Source organism: Nyctibius grandis, chromosome 3 (assembly GCF_013368605.1).
Source record: "Nyctibius grandis isolate bNycGra1 chromosome 3, bNycGra1.pri, whole genome shotgun sequence".
NCBI lineage: Eukaryota > Metazoa > Chordata > Aves > Nyctibiiformes > Nyctibiidae > Nyctibius > Nyctibius grandis.
The window spans coordinates 114,912,687-114,930,869 of record NC_090660.1 but is presented as its reverse complement, the minus strand read 5'-3'; the positions used below and the strand labels follow the sequence as shown (position 1 = coordinate 114,930,869).

The window sequence follows — 18,183 nt, the reverse complement described above, 5'->3', positions numbered from 1 at the left end:
TCCCCGACGCCCTCCGCCTCCTCCAGCCACGGCGCGAGCTCCTCGTGCGCCTCGGCGAACTGGGCCAGCAGGGCCTGGGCGCGCTCCAGCCGCCCCGCGCAGGCCGCCCCGCGCTGGCACAGCTGCTCCGCGCGCTCCCGCAGCGCCTGCACCGAGGGCTGCGGGGACGGGGGGGTCAGCGGGGGGGCTGGGGGTCCCGGAGGGCAGGGGGCCCAGGGGGCAGGGGGTCCTGGGGGCTGGGGGTCCCAAGGGCTGGGGTCCGAGATCCCAAGGGTCTGGGTATGCCAATGGGTGGGGGTCCCAGGGGGCTGGAGGTCCTGGGAAGTCGGGATCCCAGGGGTCAGGGGTCCCAAGGGGTGGGGGTCCTGGGGGTCTGGGGTCCCAGGGTCCTGGGGGTCTGAGATCCCAAGGGTCTGGGTAGCCCAAGGGGTGGGGGTCCCGGGGGGCTTGAGGACCTGTGGGGCTGTGGGTCCCAGGGGCTGAGGGTCCCAGGGGTCTGGGGTCCTGGGGGTCAGGGGTCCCAAAGGGTGGGGATCCTGGGGCGCTTGGGGTCCTGGGGGTCTGGGGTCCGGGGGTCTGGGGTCCCAAGGGGCAGGGATCCTGGAGGCTGGGGGTCTGGGGTCCCGAGAGTCTGGGGTCCCGGGGGTCTGGGTATCTCAAGGGGTGGGGGTCCCAAGGGGCGGGGGGTCTGAGATCCCAAGGGTCTGGGTATGCCAATGGGTGGGGGTCCCAGGGGGCTGTAGGTCCTGGGAGGTCGGGACCCCAGGGGTCAGGGGTCCCAAGGTGTGGTGATCCTGGGGGCTGGGGGTCCTGGGGGTCTGAGATCCCAAGGGTCTGGGTAGCCCAAGGGGTGGGGGTCCCAGGGGGCTTGAGGACCTGTGGGGCTGGGGGTCCCAGGTGGCTTTAGGTCCCAGGGGTTTGGGATCCCAGGGGTCAGGGGTCCCAAGGGGTGGGGGTCCCAGGGGGCTTGAGGTCCTGGGAGGTTGGGATCCTGGGGGTCAGGGGTCCCAAAGGGTGGGAATCCCGGGGCACTTGGGGTCCTGGGGGTCTGGGGTCCCGGGGGGCTGGGGGTCTGAGATCCCAAGGGTCTGGGTATCCCAAGGGGTGGGGGTCCCAGGGTCCTGTGGGTCCCAGGGGCTGTAGGTCCCAGGGGTTTGGGATCCCAGGGGTCAGGGGTCCCAAGGCGTGGGGATCCTGGGGTCCTGGGGTCCCGGGGGTCTGGGGTCCCGGGGGTCTGGGGTCCCGGCCCGCCGCTCACCTGCAGGCGCTGGCGCAGGGGCTCGGGGCAGGCGCGGAGCAGGGGGTCGGCGACGGCGAGGAGCCGCTCTGCCAGCCCGCGGTGGTGCAGGATCTCGGCAGCGAGCAGCTGCGGGGCGGGGGGGGGTCCCCAGCAGGGTCAGCACGGGGGCTCAGCGGAGTGGGGACCCCCGGACACCCCTCCGGGGCACGGACCCACCTTCTGGTCGGCGAGCTGCGAGCCCAGCGCCGCGGCGTCCAGCTGCACCCGGGCCAGCTCCTCCAGCCGCTCGCCCAGCCCGGCCCAGTGGGCAAGCTGGGAGGCCAGGGCCTGCTCGAGCTGTGGCGAGGGAGCCGTGAGCCGCGCCGGGACACCGACCTCGGGCACCCATGGGACACAGACCCCCGGCACCCAGACCCCTGGCACCCATGGGACACAGACCCCTGGCACCCACGGGACACAGACCCCCGGCACCCAGACCCCTGGCACCCATGGGACACAGACCCCTGGCACCCACGGGACACAGACCCCCGGCACCCAGACCCCTGGCACCCATGGGACACAGACCCCTGGCACCCAGACCCCTGGCACCCATGGGAGACAGACCCCCGGCACCCGGACCCCCGGCACCCACGGGACACAGACCCCCAGCACCCGGACCCCCGGCACCCACGGGACACAGACCCCTGGCACCCACGGGGCACAGACCCCCGGCACCCAGACCCCTGGCACCCACGGGACACAGACCCCTGGCACCCGGACCCCCGGCACCCATGGGACACAGACCCCCAGCACCCACTGGGACACAGACCCCTGGCACCTAGGCCCCTGGCACCCACGGGACACCGACCCCTGGCACCCACCAGGACACGGACCCCCATCACCCACGGGACACAGACCCCTGGCACCCAGACCCCCAGCACCCAGACCCCCGGCACCCATCAGGACACAGACCCCTGGCACCCACCGGGACACCGACCCCTGGCACCCACCAGGACATGGACCCCAGCACCCACTGGGACACCCATCCCCGGCACCCACCGGGACACCGACCCCCAGCACCCAGAGCCCCAGCACCCCTGGCACCCAGACCCCCAGCACCCACTGGGACACAGACCCCCGGCACCCAGACCCCCGGCACCCACCGGGACATGGACCCCCAGCACCCAGACCCCCAGCACCCATGGGACACAGACCCCAGCACCCACCAGGACATGGACCCCAGCACCCACTGGGTCACCCATCCCCGGCACCCACCGGGACACCGACCCCCAGCACCCAGAGCCCCAGCACCCCTGGCACCCAGACCCCCAGCACCCACTGGGACACAGACCCCCGGCACCCAGACCCCCGGCACCCACCGGGACATGGACCCCCAGCACCCAGACCCCCAGCACCCATGGGACACAGACCCCCAGCACCCACCAGGACATGGACCCCAGCACCCACTGGGTCACCCATCCCCGGCACCCACCGGGACACCGACCCCCAGCACCCAGAGCCCCAGCACCCCTGGCACCCAGACCCCCAGCACCCACTGGGACACAGACCCCCAGCACCCAGACCCCCGGCACCCACCGGGACATGGACCCCCAGCACCCAGACCCTCAGCACCCATGGGACACAGACCCCCAGCACCCACCAGGACATGGACCCCAGCACCCACCGGGACATGGACCCCAGCACCCACCGGGACACCCATCCCCGGCACCCATCAACACCCAGACTCCTGGCACCCACCGGGACACCGAGCCCTGGCACCTGGACCCCCGGCACCCACCGCGCCACCCATCCCCGGCACCCCCCGCCCCAGCCCCGCACCTTCTCGGCGTCCCCCGTGCCGTCCGTGCCCTCGTGCCCCTCCGTGCCCACCAGCTCCCGCTCCACGCGGCCCAGCCACTGCGCCAGCCCCTCCTGGGCCGGGCCGAGCCGGGCCGAGGCCTCCAGGGCCTGCGCCAGGCGCTGCGCCGCGTCCGCCCCGCTCTGCCCCGCCAGCACGTACCGCAGCCGCAGCGACTCCAGCCTCTCCCGCGCCGCCTGCGCCTCCTCCCCTGCGCCGCCGACGGGGTCACCGGGGCCTGGCCCTGGCCCCACCGCCCCCTGACCCTCCTCGGCCTCCCCGCACCCGCCTCTGACCCCCCAGAGCCAAAACGCAGCCCCCGTGGCCAGTGGCCCCCGTCCCACTGTGGCCCAGGCTCTGGCCAGTGCCCCCTGTCCCACTGTGGCCCAGGCTCTGGCCAGTGCCCCCCATCCCACCATGGCCATGACCCTGTGGGCCAGGTTCTGGCCAGTGCCCCCCATCCCACTGTGGCCATAACCCCACAGGGCAGGCTCTGGCCAGCGCCCCCCGTCCCACTGTGGCCCAGGCTCTGGCCAGTGCCCCCCGGCCCACTGTGGCCCAGGCTCTGGCCAGTGCCCCCCATCCCACCGTGGCCATGACCCCGTGGGCCAGGCTCTGGCCAGTGCCCCCCGTCCCACTGTGGCCCAGGCTCTGGCCAGTGCCCCCCGTCCCCCTGTGGCCATGACCCCACGGCTCTGCCCTAGCCAGTGCCCCCCTGTCCCACTGTGGCCCAGGCTCTGGCCAGTGCCCCCCATCCCCCTGTGGCCATGACCCTGTGGGCCAGGCTCTGACCAGTGCCCCCCGTCCCCCTGTGGCCATGACCCCATGGCTCTGCCCTAGCCAGTGCCCCCTGTCCCACCGTGGCCCAGGCTCTGGCCAGTGCCCCCCATCCCCCAGTGGCCATGACCCCACGGCTCTGCCCCGGCCCCCCCACCCCACACGATGCCACGTGCCCACATCACACCGGTGGGGACGGGCCCCCAAGGACCCCGCCCCCGCACCCAGGGGTCCCCTCGGTGCCAGCACAGCCCAGGGCAGCTCTGGGCTCGCTCCCTCCCCTGTCCCGTGGTCCCGACCCCCGGCCGTGCCCCCCGGCCGCCCCACTCGCCTGTCACCATGGCCAGCACCCGCTGCCCGCTCTCCAGGGCGCCGTCCAGCTCCGCCAGCCGCCCGTCGATCTCCTCGCACAGCGCCTGCCCGAGGGGCTCCCGTGGCAGCCGCCGCGTGGCCACCGCTCGCCCCGGCCCCATCGCCACCCTCACGGCCCCAATCCCCCACCCCGCCGTGCCCACGGGGGTGCCCGAGCCCACCCGCGCCCGGCCCCGACCTGGCTTTGCCGGTGGGCGTCCTGCAGGCGGGCGACGCAGCCGTCGGCGTGCCAGAGCTGGGCCAGCTGCCGCTCCGTGGCCACCAGCCACTCCTGGAAGGAGTCCGCAGCCTCCTGGAAGGCCTGTGCCGCTGGCAGGATCCGCTCCAGGCGGCCGTACCTGTGCCAGGACGGGGTGTGAGACAGGGAGGGGACAGCCCCCACCTCGGGGGGGTGACACCGCGCTCCAGAAGCCTCCTCACCCCCCGCCACCGCGGCTGGGGGGGCAATGCCACATCTGGGGTCCCCGTGCCACCCCCCGCCCAGCGCCCCGAGGACACCGGGCTGTCTGTGCCCGGGCACGGGGATGGGCACAGGGGGCCCCGACCCGGGGCTCAGCCCGCACCCACCTGGCCTCAGCCTCCTGCACCAGCCTGGTCCACCTCTCCCCGAGGCCGGAGAGGCCGTCGTTGCCCTCGGGCACCGCCGGGCCGGGGCCGTGTGCCAGTGGCACGGGCCGGTCCTGCAGGGCCAGCTCCACGCGCGGCCTCCGCTCCTCCAGCAGCCGCCGCAGGAGCTGCAAGGCAGGGGGGCACGGCGCTGTGCCAGGACCCCTGGCACCCCCGGGGCATGGCGCTGTGCCAGGGGACCCCCACCCTGGTACCGGCCCCGCCGGCAGCCCCGGGACGGGGGGACCCCCGGTGCGGGGGGCCCGGTGGCCGCACCAGCCCGTCCCTGCTGACCTTCTGCTCCTCCAGCTGCGCCTTGGCCACCTTCGCCTCCGCCGACGGCGGCTTCTGGTTGCCCACCAGCTCCTCCATGTCGGCCACCCAGGCCAGGAGGCTCTGCGGGGTGTCCGGGGCTCGCTCCGCGCCCGCCGCCTCCTCGGGGACGGGGACAGCCCGCGGGGACGCCTGCGGGGAGAGAGGGGGGGGCAGCCGTGGGGCTCCGGCGAGGCGATGCCGGGGATGGCGGCCCCCAGGTCGGCAGGGCCGTGCCGGGGTGGGCTCTGGTGCCCCGGGCGCACCCCACGCCCCCGGACCCCCCTCCAGACACCGGCATCCTCCGGCACCCAGCAGGGAGCCCGGTGCCACCCCGGCACAGGGGGACAACGGCCGGGACTCGCTTGCGGAGCCCCCGGCGCCGGCACGGCGCGTCCCCCGGCGAGGGTCCCTGCCCCGCAGTCACCTCCGCGGCGTCCCCGGCGCCCTCCGTCAGCACGGCCACCGTGCGGGTGGCCGGGGGCTCCGCGCCCCTCTCGCCCGCCGGGTACTCGGTCACCTCCACGATCTCGGTCACGATGGTCTCCGTCACCTCCGTCACCTCCGTCACCTCCCGCGCGGTGACGGGCTGCCAGGGCCAGGCGCCGCGGGTCGGGGGGGCCCAGGCCGCGCCCCCCGCCCGCCCCTGCGGGGGGACACCGCCCGCGCCCCCGTTCTGCACCGCCACCGGCGCCGCGCTCCCGCCGTTCTCCACCGGCACCGACGGCTTCTCCGGCGGCCCCGCGCCCGGTGCCCGGGGCTGCGGCTCCCGCGGGAGCTCCTCCGGCCGCCGGCTCTTCTGGCCCAGGCAGCTGGGCCGGCTCACCGCGTTCCCCATGGCACGGCCACGGCCACGGGCCCCCGCCTCACAGCCCGCCCTGCAACGAGCCAGAGGGACGCGCGTCATCGGGGACACCGCGGGGCTGCCCGGACCCCCATCCTGCGCCCATGGCCACCCTCTGGCACCCAGGGCCACCGGCTGGCACCCAGGGCCACCGTCCTGTGCCCACAGCCACCATCCGGCACCCAGGGCCACCGTCTGGCACCCAAGGCCACCGTCCTGCACACACGGCCACCCTCTGGCACCCAGGGCCACCGTCTGGCACCCAGGGCCACCGTCCTGCGCACACGGCCACCCTCTGGCACCCAGGGCCACCGTCTGGCACCCAGGGCCACCATCCTGCACCCATAGCCACTGTCCTGCACCCAGAGCCACCATCTGGCACCCAGGGCCACCATCTGGCACCCAGGGCCACCGTCCTGTGCCCAGGGCCACCGTCCGGCACCCAGGGCCACCGTCCGGCACCCAGGGCCACCATCCGGCACCCACAGCCACCGTCCTGCACCCAGGGCCACCATCCTGCATCCACGGCCACCATCCAGCACCCATGGCCACTGTCCTGCACCCAGAGCTACTGTCCTACACCCTCAGACACCATCCCGCACCCACAGACACCGTCCTGCGCCCAGGGCCACCATCCTGCACCCACGGCCACCGTCCTGCACCCAGGGCCACCGTCCTGCACCCAGGGCCACCCTTCTCCCCCTCCCCGCTGCGCCCCTGCCCGCGGCAGCCGCTGGCGCTGCCCAAATCCCCGCCCAGGCTCTGGGGGGTCCCAGCTAACGGCCCCGTCACCCAGGGGCACCGGGAGCCGCGCGGGGACCCGGCACCGGCAGCTGCTCCCGCCCGCGCCGCTTTGTGCCGCGACATCAACCGGGAGCCGGCGGCGCCCGGAGAAAGGGGCCATGTGTGCCGGGGGACAAAGGCGGCGGGGGGGGGGGGGGACAGGCAGGGGGGCTGGCGGGGGGGCTGGCAGGGGGGCAGGCAGGGGGACAGGCAGGGAGCTGGCGGCCTCCCCACCGTGCCGCAGCCATAAATCCCCCATGTCACCCGGCAGGACCCTCCCACGCCAGCCCCCCGCCGCAGCCGCAGTGCTGCCTGCACCTGACCCACCCCTGCCTGCACCCACTGCTGCCTGCACCCACCGCTGCCTGCACCCAGACCCATCACTGCCTGCACCCATCGCTGCCTGCACCCATCACTGCCTGCACCTGACCCACCCCTGCCTGCACCCACCGCTGCCTGCACCTGACCCACTGCTGCCTGCACCCACTGCTGCCTGCACCCAGACCCATCACTGCCTGCACCCATCGCTGCCTGCACCCATCATTGCCTGTACCTGACCCACTGCTGCCTGCACCCACTGCTGCCTGCACCCGACCCACTGCTGCCTGCACCCACTGATGCCTGCACCTGACCCACCCCTGCCTGCACCTGACCCACCCCTGCCTGCACCCACCGCTGCCTGTGCCCGACCCACCCCTGCCTGCACCCACCGCTGCCTGCACCCAAACCCATCACTGCCTGCACCCATCGCTGCCTGCACCCGTCGCTGCCTGCACCCGTCGCTGCCTGCACCTGACCCACCCCTGCCTGCACCCACCGCTGCCTGTGCCCGACCCACTGCTGCCTGCACCCACCACTGCCTGCACCTGACCCACTGCTGCCTGCACCCAGACCCATCACTGCCTGCACCCATCGCTGCCTGCACCCATCATTGCCTGCACCTGACCCACTGCTGCCTGCATCCACTGCTGCCTGCACCTGACCCACCCCTGCCTGCACCTGACCCACCCCTGCCTGCACCCACTGCTGCCTGCACCTGACCCACCCCTGCCTGCACCCACTGCTGCCTGCACCTGACCCACCCCTGCCTGCACCCAAACCCATCACTGCCTGCACCCATCACTGCCTGCACCCGTCGCTGCCTGCACCCGTCGCTGCCTGCACCCACCACTGCCTGCACCTGACCCACCGCTGCCTGCACCCACTGCTGCCTGTGCCCGACCCACTGCTGCCTGCACCCACCACTGCCTGCACCTGACCCACTGCTACCTGCACCCACTGCTACCTGCACCCAGACCCATCACTGCCTGCACCCATCGCTGCCTGCACCCACCACTGCCTGCACCCACCGCTGCCTGCACCCACCGCTGCCTGCACCCACCGCTGCCTGTGCCCGACCCACTGCTGCCTGCACCCACCACTGCCTGCACCTGACCCACTGCTACCTGCACCCACTGCTGCCTGCACCCAGACCCATCACTGCCTGCACCCATCGCTGCCTGCACCCATCGCTGCCTGCACCCACTGCTGCCTGCACCTGACCCACCCCTGCCTGCACCCATCACTACCTGCACCCAGACCCACCCCTGCCTGCACCTGACCTATTGCTGCCTGCACCCACCACTGCCTGCACCTGACCCACCGCTGCCTGCACCCGTGGGCACACGCCCTCTCCCACACGTGCACGCACACCCCGTGGGCTGGCACAGGCGCACGCCGACACGGTGCACCCGCACCCCCCCGGGCTGCACCCCCCTCGCCCCACGTCCCCTCCGCCGGGCATCCCCCCTGGCACAGGCCTGGCTGCTGGGGGCACCCACCAACGGGCCGCACACGCCGCACGTGCAACAGGCGCACGCGGGGGGTGCTCCACGTGTACACGCACCCGGGGTCACGCTCCTGCGTGGCCGGGGCACCTCTGGGCAGCGTGCCCGCGCCGAGCCCCCCACCGCACCCCGGCACACCCTGGCACACCCTGGCACACCCTGGCACACGCCACGGGCAGTCCCCGCGCACGGGGTCACCGCACACGCTTACACACGGCTGCACCGCGGCGGGGCCCTGGCACGGACCCCGGGAAGCGGCTCAGCACCGCACCCAGCACCCCGCACCCCCAGCAGCCCCGTCACCCCCCCCTCGACCCTCCCGGGGGCAGCAGTGCGGGGGGGGGGATTCGGGGTGACCCCGCACCGCTCCCGGGGCAGCACCGGGGACAGGTGGTGTCGGGGTGCCCGGTCTGTGCCCTGCCCGCACCCTGCCCGCACCCCCCGCGGTCCCCCCGCACCCCGGCCACGGCCCCGCACCGGAGCCGCCGCCGCTCCCCCCCGCCCCGTCCCGGTACTCACCGCTCGGCGGAACCGGGCGTCCGCGGGGCCGGGCCGGGGGCTCCGCCGCTACCGGCCGCGCGGCCGGGCCATGGCGGGGCCGAGCCGGGGAGCGGAGCGGGGCCAGACCCCCCCCCCCCCGCCCCGTTACCGCCGCCCCGGCCCCGGCCCCGCCGCCTTTGTGCGCTGCGCCCCGGGGCGGCGGCACCCCCGGCTCGGCTCGGTGGGGCTCGGCCCGGCTCTGCTCGGTCCCGCTCGGCCCGACCCCCCCCCCGCCCCGCAGCGCGCTGGCCCGCGTTAACCCTTCGGGCGCCGTTACCGGGGAAACCCCCGGGGCCCCGCAGCCATCCCGGCGGGGGAGGGGAGCGGCGCCGTTCCCACCGCCCCACCGCGGCAGCCCGGACCCCCCCCGGACCCCCCGCAGCCGCCGCCGCCCGCACCTGCTCCCGCACCGGCACCGCTCGGGGCCGCCACCCGGCCCTGCCCCGGGCTGCGCCTGCCCCGGCCCCGCACGCACGGCGGGGCCTGACCCGGCCCCACGGCCCCATAGCGGCACGGCCCCACAGCCCCACGGCAGCACGGCCCCATAGTGACCCAGCCCCACAGCCCCATAGCGGCACAGCCCCACGGCCCCATGGTGGCACGGCCCTGTAGTGACACAGCCCCGTGGCCCCATGGCCCCATAGCGGCCCGGCCCCATAGGCCCAGCCCCATGGCCCGGCCCCACAGCAGCACAGCAGCACGGCCCCATAGTGACGAGCCCCATGGCCCCATAGTGACCCAGCCCCACAGCCCCACAGCGGCATGGCCCCACGGCCCCATAGTCACCCAGCCACATGGCCCCATAGCCCCACAGCCCCACGGCGACACAGCCCCACGGCGGCACAGCCCCACAGCCCCATAGTGACCCCGCCCCACAGCCCCACAGCGGCATGGCCCCACAGCCCCATAGTGACCCAGTCCCACAGCCCCATGGCCCCACAGTGGCTGCAGGAGGGGCTGGGGGGGCTGCCAGAGGTGCCAGGGCCGGGCTCTGCTCCTGCCCGTGGTGCCCACAGCGCGAGCCCCGTCCTCGGCCTGCCCGGACCCAGCTCCGGCACAGCGGCCCCGCAGCCGGCGAGGGGCCCTCCAGGGTGGGGGTCCTGCCCCACACAAAGGGGCGAGGGGCCCACCGGGGTGGGGGCTGCTGCCCTGGGGGCTGCTGCCCTCGCCTGCCTCCCCAGCCCCGCGGCGCAGCCCCCACCCTCCTCCCTGCTGCCCCCCAGGCTCAGCTGCCGCGCTGGCGAGCAGGCACCCAGCCCACCCCGTGGGTGCCATGGGGTGCCCCGGGTGGCAGGGGCTGGGCAGGGGGCACCGAGCCGGCCCCTTTGCCGCAGTGACTCGCCCGCCCGGAGCTCGGCAGCCCCAGTACCGGGCTGGGGGGGGCACGGGCGCCCCGGGCAGCGGGATCCCGGCGTGGGGCAGCGGGCGGGAGCGGGTAGCAGGGACCCGCGGGCTCGGAGCCCGGGGCCGGGCGATTGTCCTCGGCCTGGGCTTTGTCCGCGCCGCGGCGGCGGTGAATGGAGGGAGGAGGATGATGAATGGGCCTTTGAGTTTGTGCCGCCATGTGTGCGGCGGGGCCGGGCCAACAAAGGGGCCGCGAGGGGCCGGCGGGGGCGAGCGGGGCGCGGACGGGGCGGCGGGGACACGGGCACGGGCAGGGGCACGGACACGGGCACGGCTGCACGCCCCATACACGGTTGCACGCCCCACATGGCTGCCCGCCCCACACACCCTGCCCGCCCGCGGGTGTCACCGCCCGGTTTGTGGGGCCGTGGCCTGGCACCGTCCTCCCTCTCGGGGACCACGACCCCACCAGCCTCGGTGGAGGCACGGGCTGGGTCCTGCCGGGCTCTGAGCGGTGCTGCCGGCTGCCCGCACCGGGGCCGGCCCGTTACCTGCGGGGCCGAGCCGGGCTCCTGCCCGCACCGGGGCCGGCCCGTTACCTGCGGGGCCGAGCCGGGCTCCGGGCCGGGCAGGCTCCTCTCCACGGCGTCCAGCCAGTGCCGCAGCGCCAGCAGCTGCTCCTGCACCTCCAGCCTCCGCTCCGGCCGCTCGCCCCGCTGCCACGCTCTGGGGACACAGCGGGGACACGCCGGGCTGCAGGACCCCTGCCGAGGAGGGTGCTCTGCCCGGGACCCCCCAGCTGCTCTTGGGGGGGAGAGGGGTGACCCCACAGCACCCACCTCTCCCCCGTGCCGCTCCCGGACGGACCGGGGACATCAGGACCCCGAAGGTGACCCCCCCCCACCGTGAGCGCCCCGTGCACCCGCCCCGCGTGGGCACCGGGGCAGCAGCTCCGTGGCCCCGCTCCCCGGAGGCTCCGGGTGCCCCGTGCAGGGTCCCCACACCCCAGCCCCTGGCATGGCCCCCCATGTCCCCCCCCCAGCCCGTACCTCTCCACGTCCTCCCCATCTGGTGACGACCCCTCCGCGCTCCGTCCGGCGGCACCGGCGGCACCGGCGGCACCGCGCTCCTGCAGGGAGAGCAGAGGGACGGTGGGGAGGGGGTGTTGGTCGAGGATCCCCCAGCCCCCCGGCATGCCAGCGCAGTTGTCTTGGCGTATCACTGTGTCCCCCCCCCAGGGACCCCCAACCCTCCGCTCCAGCCATGCAGCCTGTGCCCACCAGCCGCTGAGCCGGGGCACCCCAGGGCATGGCACCGGGACAGGCCAAGCTGAGCCGGGGCACCCCAGACCACGGCACGGGTGCCACATGGGGCTGACGGGGCCAAAGCCACCCCAAACAGGAGCAGCCCCCCCTGGCACTCCCCCGACCTGCGCCCGTTCTCCCCCTCTGCCCTCCCCAAAACGCACCTCGGGGTGCAGCCTGGTGCCATGGGGTACCCGAGGGCTGCGGGAGGTGCAGTCCCGGGACCCCGGCAATTAACCTGTCGTTAGCCCCGGCCACGCTTTGGCTGAGGGCACAGAGGGGGGACAGTGCACCCGGGACGCTGTGCCCAGGCTCTGCCCGCGAGGGGGATGGCTGGGGGCCACGGGCACCACGGACGGGACATAAAACTGACGCAGAAGCCACGCAGCGATGCTGCCCCGGCTGGCCACAGCATTGGCCATGGTGGCCACGGTGCCAGTGACGTGGGCGAGCGGGAGCAGCGGTGTGACCAGTACTCGGCAGGGCTCGGGGCTGGATGGGGGTCGCTGGGGCAGGGTGCCACGTGCTGCAGCAGGGCCCCGCAGCCCCACAGCCACGGCCACTCGCCCCCAGAGCTGGCACTGGTGCCCCTCGCCAGCCGGGCAGGCCACGGGCCGCGTCTCAGCCCCCTCTTTGCTGGGGCCAGGGGAGGGAGCAGGTCAGTGCAGCCGGGGGCATGGTGGCACGGGGGGGTCGTGGCAGCTCTGGCGCAGTGCTCCGCGGTCCCGCAGCCCTCCTGCCCCCAGAGCAGCCCCCAGCCCCACTGGTGTCCCTCCCCACCTCCCCCCTGCCCCCCTTTGCACTGGGATCCCACCGCCCCGGCTCACCGCAGCCCCCCACCACGCTGGGGAGCGTCCCCGGGCACAGGGTTGAGGGGAGTGTGGGGCAGGGGGTCCCCTCCAGCAATGGCTCACTGGCCCCCAAGGGTGGGACCCGCTCCGGAGCCGGGGGGTTTCTCGCCCGGGAAGGGGAGCTGGAGGTGGGGGGCTCCCAGCGGGGCCGGGCTGGGCTCAGCCCTGGCCACAGAGGGGCCCCGGGGGGTTTGTGAGAGGGGTCTGGGCTTGGGGGGGGCTCGGGAGGGTGGAGGGGGGCAGGGAGTGGCAGGGGGGCAGAGGGGGGGAGCACGTCCCCAGGATCCATCCTTGCTGTCCCCCCAGACCCCCCCGAGCCCCCAGACGGGCACAGTGGCCTGTGACCACCCCCCGCACCAGGGATGCTCCCCGCCGCAGTCCCCCGCCAGGGAGGGACGCCACGGAGGGACGCGGCCGCTAATTACAGCCCACAATGCAATTAACGTGCTCCCAAGCCGGGGCCATCTGTCCGGCCAGCCCGGGAGCCCCCACGCTCGCCTGCTCCCGCACGGACCCCACTGACGCCCGCACCAGTGCCTCCCAGTCTGCCCAGTGTGCCTGTACCGAACCCCCCCTGCCCACCGCAGCACCCTGCCGTGCCCCCCGCCATGCCCAAGGTGTGGGAGGCGACCGGTAGCCCCCAGGCCGGGGGCGAACAGAGGACGCGGAGCTGCCGGCTGGTTTCGTAGCATCTCTTTTATGCCCCCGCCGGGGCAGGCCCTGGGTCCATACTGCTCCTTTTACAGACACTTCGCGGTATTTACAGGTCAGGTTTTAGTGTTTCGCCCCCCCCAAAATAAAGAGAGATGCTTCTGGATGATCGACGGGCCCCCGCTGCCCCGGTGAGAGGTGAGGGGGGCATCGCAGGGCCCCGGCGTGGGGTGGCCCACGGTGGCGTGTCATGCGAAAGCAAAACTGGATAATGAGAATAACGAGGAGGAAGGCGGAGGAGTAACATGATTTACACGTGGCAGATGAGAGCGGGCGGGAAGGAGGAGAGGTGCCCGGGGAGGAGGGGGGGCACCGGCATGGGGCGAGGGCGCCCTGGGGGGCTGTGGCCACCATGGCGGGGCTGAGCACGGGGGCTACGGCCCCGCTGCCAAGTCACTTATTGCTTCAGCCCCTGCCCGGGGCCCTGGTGGAGCGTGGAGGGGGTGATGGGGCAGCGGGTGGGTCAGGGGGCTCTGGTGCCACGGGGCAACCCCCATGCCTGGGCGGTGCAGACCCTGGTGTCTGCCAGGGCAGTGCAGCCCCCATGCCCAGGCGATGCAGACCCCCCCGTCCAGGCAGTGCAGCCCCCCGTGCCCGGGCAGTGCAGCCCCCCATGTCTGCCCAGGGACTCTGGCAAGTGCAAAGTGTGTGGGGGGTGGGCACGTCCCAGTGTCCTCAAGCGCGGTCCCACTTGGCGCAGGACGGGGGCACGGGCTCCGTGGCAGCGGTGAGGGGAGGTGGGATGAACATCCAGCCACACTAAAACGAAAGCGAACAGAAAAGATGGGATGAGACACAGAGAGGGGGCAGGGGGGGTGAAGCTGTCGAGCCCAGCCGGCAGCGCCGCGTGCCCACCCCGTGCCAGCCTGCTCGCCCCTGCTCAAGCGATGCCCTGGGCCAGCAAGCCTTCGCCGTGGGCAACTGCACCCCGAACCGCCCTCGGACAGCCTGGTGGCCCAGCCAAAGCCCCAGCCCGGCGCGGAGCCCCGACGCCACGGAGAGAGGCTGGGAAGGTGGGGGTTACCTGTGCCAGTGTGCCCGGCCGAGGAGCCGCCGCGTCCCGGGCTCCCCGCGAGCCCATCCACGCCTTGCTGACGTCGGAGACCCAGCTGAGGAGCTCGCCCAGCGGCGGGGGGACGTCTGGGGGGGGGCTGGAAAGAGAGGTCTGCCAGAGAGAGAGCGCGTTACGGGGGGGCGAGGGATGGGGAGGGAAACTGAGGCAAGGAGCTACCGCGAGGAGCGGTCAGAGGAGAGAGGAGCGTGGTGGGACAGAGAGCGCGGAGCTGCCCCGCGCACGGAGGGTCCCGCAGCCCCCGCGGCCCTCGGGAGGGGCTGGGGAACCCCCATGGGGAGGGGGGGGCACGGCCGGGCAGCGCTGGGGTCTGGGCACAGGGACTGGGTGTGGGGCTAGGCTGGCTTTGGCAGCGCGGGCTCTGCTGAGCTGGGTCCTGGGCTGTGCCCAGCCGGGCCACGGGAGAGCCGAGCTGGGCCACTGGCTGTGCCCAGCCAGGCCACGGGCTCTGCTGGGCCACAGGCTGTGCCCAGCTGGGCCACTGGCTGTGCCCAGCCGGGCCACGGGCTCTGCTGGGCCACAGGCTGTGCCCAGCTGGGCCACTGGCTGTGCCCAGCCGGGCCACGGGCTCTGCTGGGCCACAGGCTGTGCCCAGCCGGGCCACTGGCTGTGCCCAGCCGGGCCACGGGCTCTGGCGGACGCCCATCAATTCACGGCCCCACGTCAGCGCTAAGAACCGGAGCTGGTGCGGGGCACTTCCCAGATACACGGAGAGACAGACAGACAGACAGACAGACAGACGGGCAGCGGCAGGCGCGGTGGCACCGGCCCGGCGGGCGGGGAGAGCCAAGCGTCCCGGCGGGCTGGCGGAGGAGGCGGCGGGCGCCCAGCGAAGCCCCTGGGCGGGCGAAGCGGCGGCGCCGAGGCGGGTCCCTCAAGCAGCGGGGCAGCGCCAGCGCGCACTTACGGTGGGGGCACGTGCCGGGGGGCTGGGGCAGGGGGGAGCCGGGGCGCAGAGCCCCCTCCTCGCCGGGCTGAAAGGGTCCAGGCGACTGGCACGGAGCGCGTGGCTGCCCGCCGTGTCCTCCTCCATCGCGGCGGGGACACGGGGCGGTCTCCTCCTTCGGGGTGCGGGGGGATGAAGCCGGCGGGTTAATTACAAAAGAGTCGTTAAGTGGTTAGATCAAAAAAAAAAAAGCCAGAACTGTTTGATTTCCTGGTGTTGGCTCTGCCCGGGGTGAGCGGCCGGGTGGGCTCGGCTCTGCCCGCGGTGAGCGGCCGGTGGGCGCGGCGGGCAGGGCCGCGGCAGGCGGCAGGGTAGTGTGTCTTCTCTCTCATCTCTTCATATACAAATACAGTCAGAACAATCGCATATATTAATATATTAGTCTAGTCTTTTTTGGTTAAACTTCAGGCACTGCTTTGGAAGAAGAAGAGTTTAAAAATTAAAATTAAAAAAAAAGAGACTAGTGGTTAGGCGTTGGCACATGCGGAGCGGGCGCGGCAGCGGGGTCCCGGGGCAGGGGCCGGAGGGTTTCAGGCCACGGGGAGCGGGGTCCCGCGCGGCCCCTCGCCGGCGCCCCAGGGACCCCCGGTGTATCTGCGCCCGAAGCTCGAGGAGGAGTAGGACGAGGAGGAGAAGGTCATGGAGAAGCCAGAGCCGGTGGCGTCGAAGCTGCCGCGCCGGGAGCCCGAGCGGGAGCTGGTGCGGGAGCCCGAGCGCGAGCCCGAGGCGGAGCCGGCGCCGCTGACGTTGTAGGGGCTGTAGTAGCCCTTGCTGGACTGGGAGGAGGCCTCGAGCAGGCGCAGGCCGGTGCCGTCCTCGATCATGCTCCGGTCCATGGCGTCCTTGTAGGAGATCTTGAGCTTGGTTTTGGGGCAGGTGAGATACTTGGAGTAGGTGTTGACGTCGCGCAGCTTCTGGGCCGTGCGCGCGTCGATGGTGCCCTTCTGCAGCGCCTCGTCCAAGGAGACGCGGCCCTGGGCGTCGGGCTCGATGAGGCCCCCGGTCAGGTACTGCACCTCCAGGAACCGCTGCCCGGCCTCGTAGTAGAGCCAGCCCTTCTTCAGCGCCTGCGCCGCCGACATCTTCGTCTTGGTCCGCGGGTCCTCGAAGCCGTAGAAGGCCTTCTGCGCCAGGTTGATGCGGTCCACCATGATCTTGTCCACCAGGCCCTTGTTGACCGCGTCGGCGACGGTGCACTTGTCGCCGGTGTTGGGGTCGATGATGCCCCCCGTGCAGGCCTGGGCTTCCAGCAGCCTCTGCCCCGTGATGTTGTCCACCAGGTTGCGGCGCATGGCCTCGGTGATGGACACCTTCTCCAGGGTGTCCGTGTCCAGGATGCCCGCCACCGGCCCCGTCTCCTCGGTCGGGTCGCTCCACATGGATATCTGCGCTCGCGTGGGCGCCGGGCTGACGGTGTAGGAGGAGGACGAGCCCACGGAGGACGAGCGCGAGCGGAAGCCGCTCATGTTGCCGGAGAGCATGTCCGCGAACTCGGTGATGGAGAGGGTGCCCGAGCGGTACTGGTCCAGCGCCGACTGGTCGATCAGGCCCTTGCCGATGGCGTCGTCGATGTCGTACTGGCGCCCCGAGCGCCTGTCGATGATCATGGACTTCACCACGCCGTCGGAGGAGGAGGTGGTGATCTCCTCCCACTCGCACTCCTGCTCCGACAGCTCCAGGTAGGTCTGGTGGTCGATGAGGCCCTTGCGATAGGCCTCGTACACCGACATCTCCTTGCCCGTCTCCGGGTCGACGATCACCACCCTGCGCTTGCGGACGGAGGACTTGGAGGAGGTCTTCCTCTCCCGCTTCTTCTCCTTCAGGGGCAGGAGGCAGAGGCCGGTCTCTGGGTCGGTGATGCACCGCTCCATCAGCTGCAGGTAGGTGAGGTTCTCCTCCGTGTTGGGGTCGAAGAAGCCCTTGGTGTCGTCGCTGGGGTCCAGCAGGATCTCGTTCATCTCCTCGTCGAAGAGGCCCCTCTTGTAGGCCATCTCCACGGGCAGGCGGTGGCTCTCCTCGGGGTCGATGATGCCGCCGGTGGCGATCTGGGCCTCGAGCAGGCGGATGCCGTGGTCCTTCAGGATCAGACCCTTCTTCATGGCCTGGAAGAGGGAGATGAGCTTGCCGGAGTAGGGGTCCCGGTAGCCCGTGACCGCCCTCTCAGCGGAGAGCAGCTTGTCCTTGAACTCGGGGCCCACGATGCCCATCCGCACGGCTTCCTCCACCGTCAGCTTGAGGCCCTTGATGGGGTCAATCACGTAGCCCGTGGCCGCCTGCGCCTCCAGCAGCTCGAAGGCGGTGCCCGGCCTGATGATACCCTTCTTCATGGCCTGGTACACGGACAGCCGCTCTTTCGTGGAGTCCACAAAGACGCCAGCGATGCAGCTGGTGCCCTCCAGGAACTTCTTCAGGTTCTTGGAGACCTCCTCGACGGAGGTGAGGCCCTCCTGGAGGCGCTGGGCGGTGGCTTCGTCCATCACCTGCGAACGGACCAGCTCCTCCACGGTGATCTGCTTGCGCAGCCCGCGGAAGGTGAGCTTCCTCGTGTCGCAGAGCGGGAGCAGGAGGAGCCCGCTGGCCTCGTCCTTGCGGCACCGCTTCAGGAGCTGCGTGTAGCTGAGCTTCTCCTCCGTGGACGGGTCCACGTAGCTCCGCACCTCGCTGGGTTCGGACAGCATGTCGTAGGTCTCCTTGTTGATGAAGCCACGCTGATAGGCCACCTCCAGGGGCAGGTGGAAGCCCAGGTGCGGGTCGATGACGCCCCCGGTGGCTATCTGGGCGTCCAGGAGCTTGAGGGCCTCCTCGCTGGGAATGAGGT

General features: G+C 73.0%; 2 protein-coding genes across 2 annotated transcripts; both read right to left on the bottom strand.

The window, feature by feature from the left end:
- Nucleotides 1-175: 175 nt before the first annotated feature.
- Nucleotides 176-15,452, bottom strand: LOC137661622 (dystonin-like). The gene is made up of 14 exons (XM_068397227.1): nt 15,327-15,452; nt 14,372-14,512; nt 14,039-14,106; nt 12,262-12,421; nt 11,531-11,610; nt 11,081-11,207; nt 5,127-5,297; nt 4,794-4,960; nt 4,405-4,564; nt 4,186-4,270; nt 3,059-3,288; nt 1,457-1,576; nt 1,259-1,366; nt 176-187 (listed from the first exon to the last, which is right to left on the bottom strand). Exons 1-14 carry the CDS (start codon nt 15,450-15,452, stop codon nt 176-178), a joined length of 1,755 nt encoding a protein of 584 aa, XP_068253328.1.
- PLEC (plectin) lies at nt 13,315-18,177 on the bottom strand. Its single transcript, XM_068395737.1, has 3 exons — nt 15,327-18,177; nt 14,372-14,512; nt 13,315-14,106 (listed from the first exon to the last, which is right to left on the bottom strand). The coding sequence occupies exon 1, from the start codon at nt 18,041-18,043 to the stop codon at nt 15,896-15,898; it is 2,148 nt and encodes a 715-aa protein (XP_068251838.1). The 5' UTR covers nt 18,044-18,177; the 3' UTR covers nt 13,315-14,106; nt 14,372-14,512; nt 15,327-15,895.
- Nucleotides 18,178-18,183: the final 6 nt, after the last annotated feature.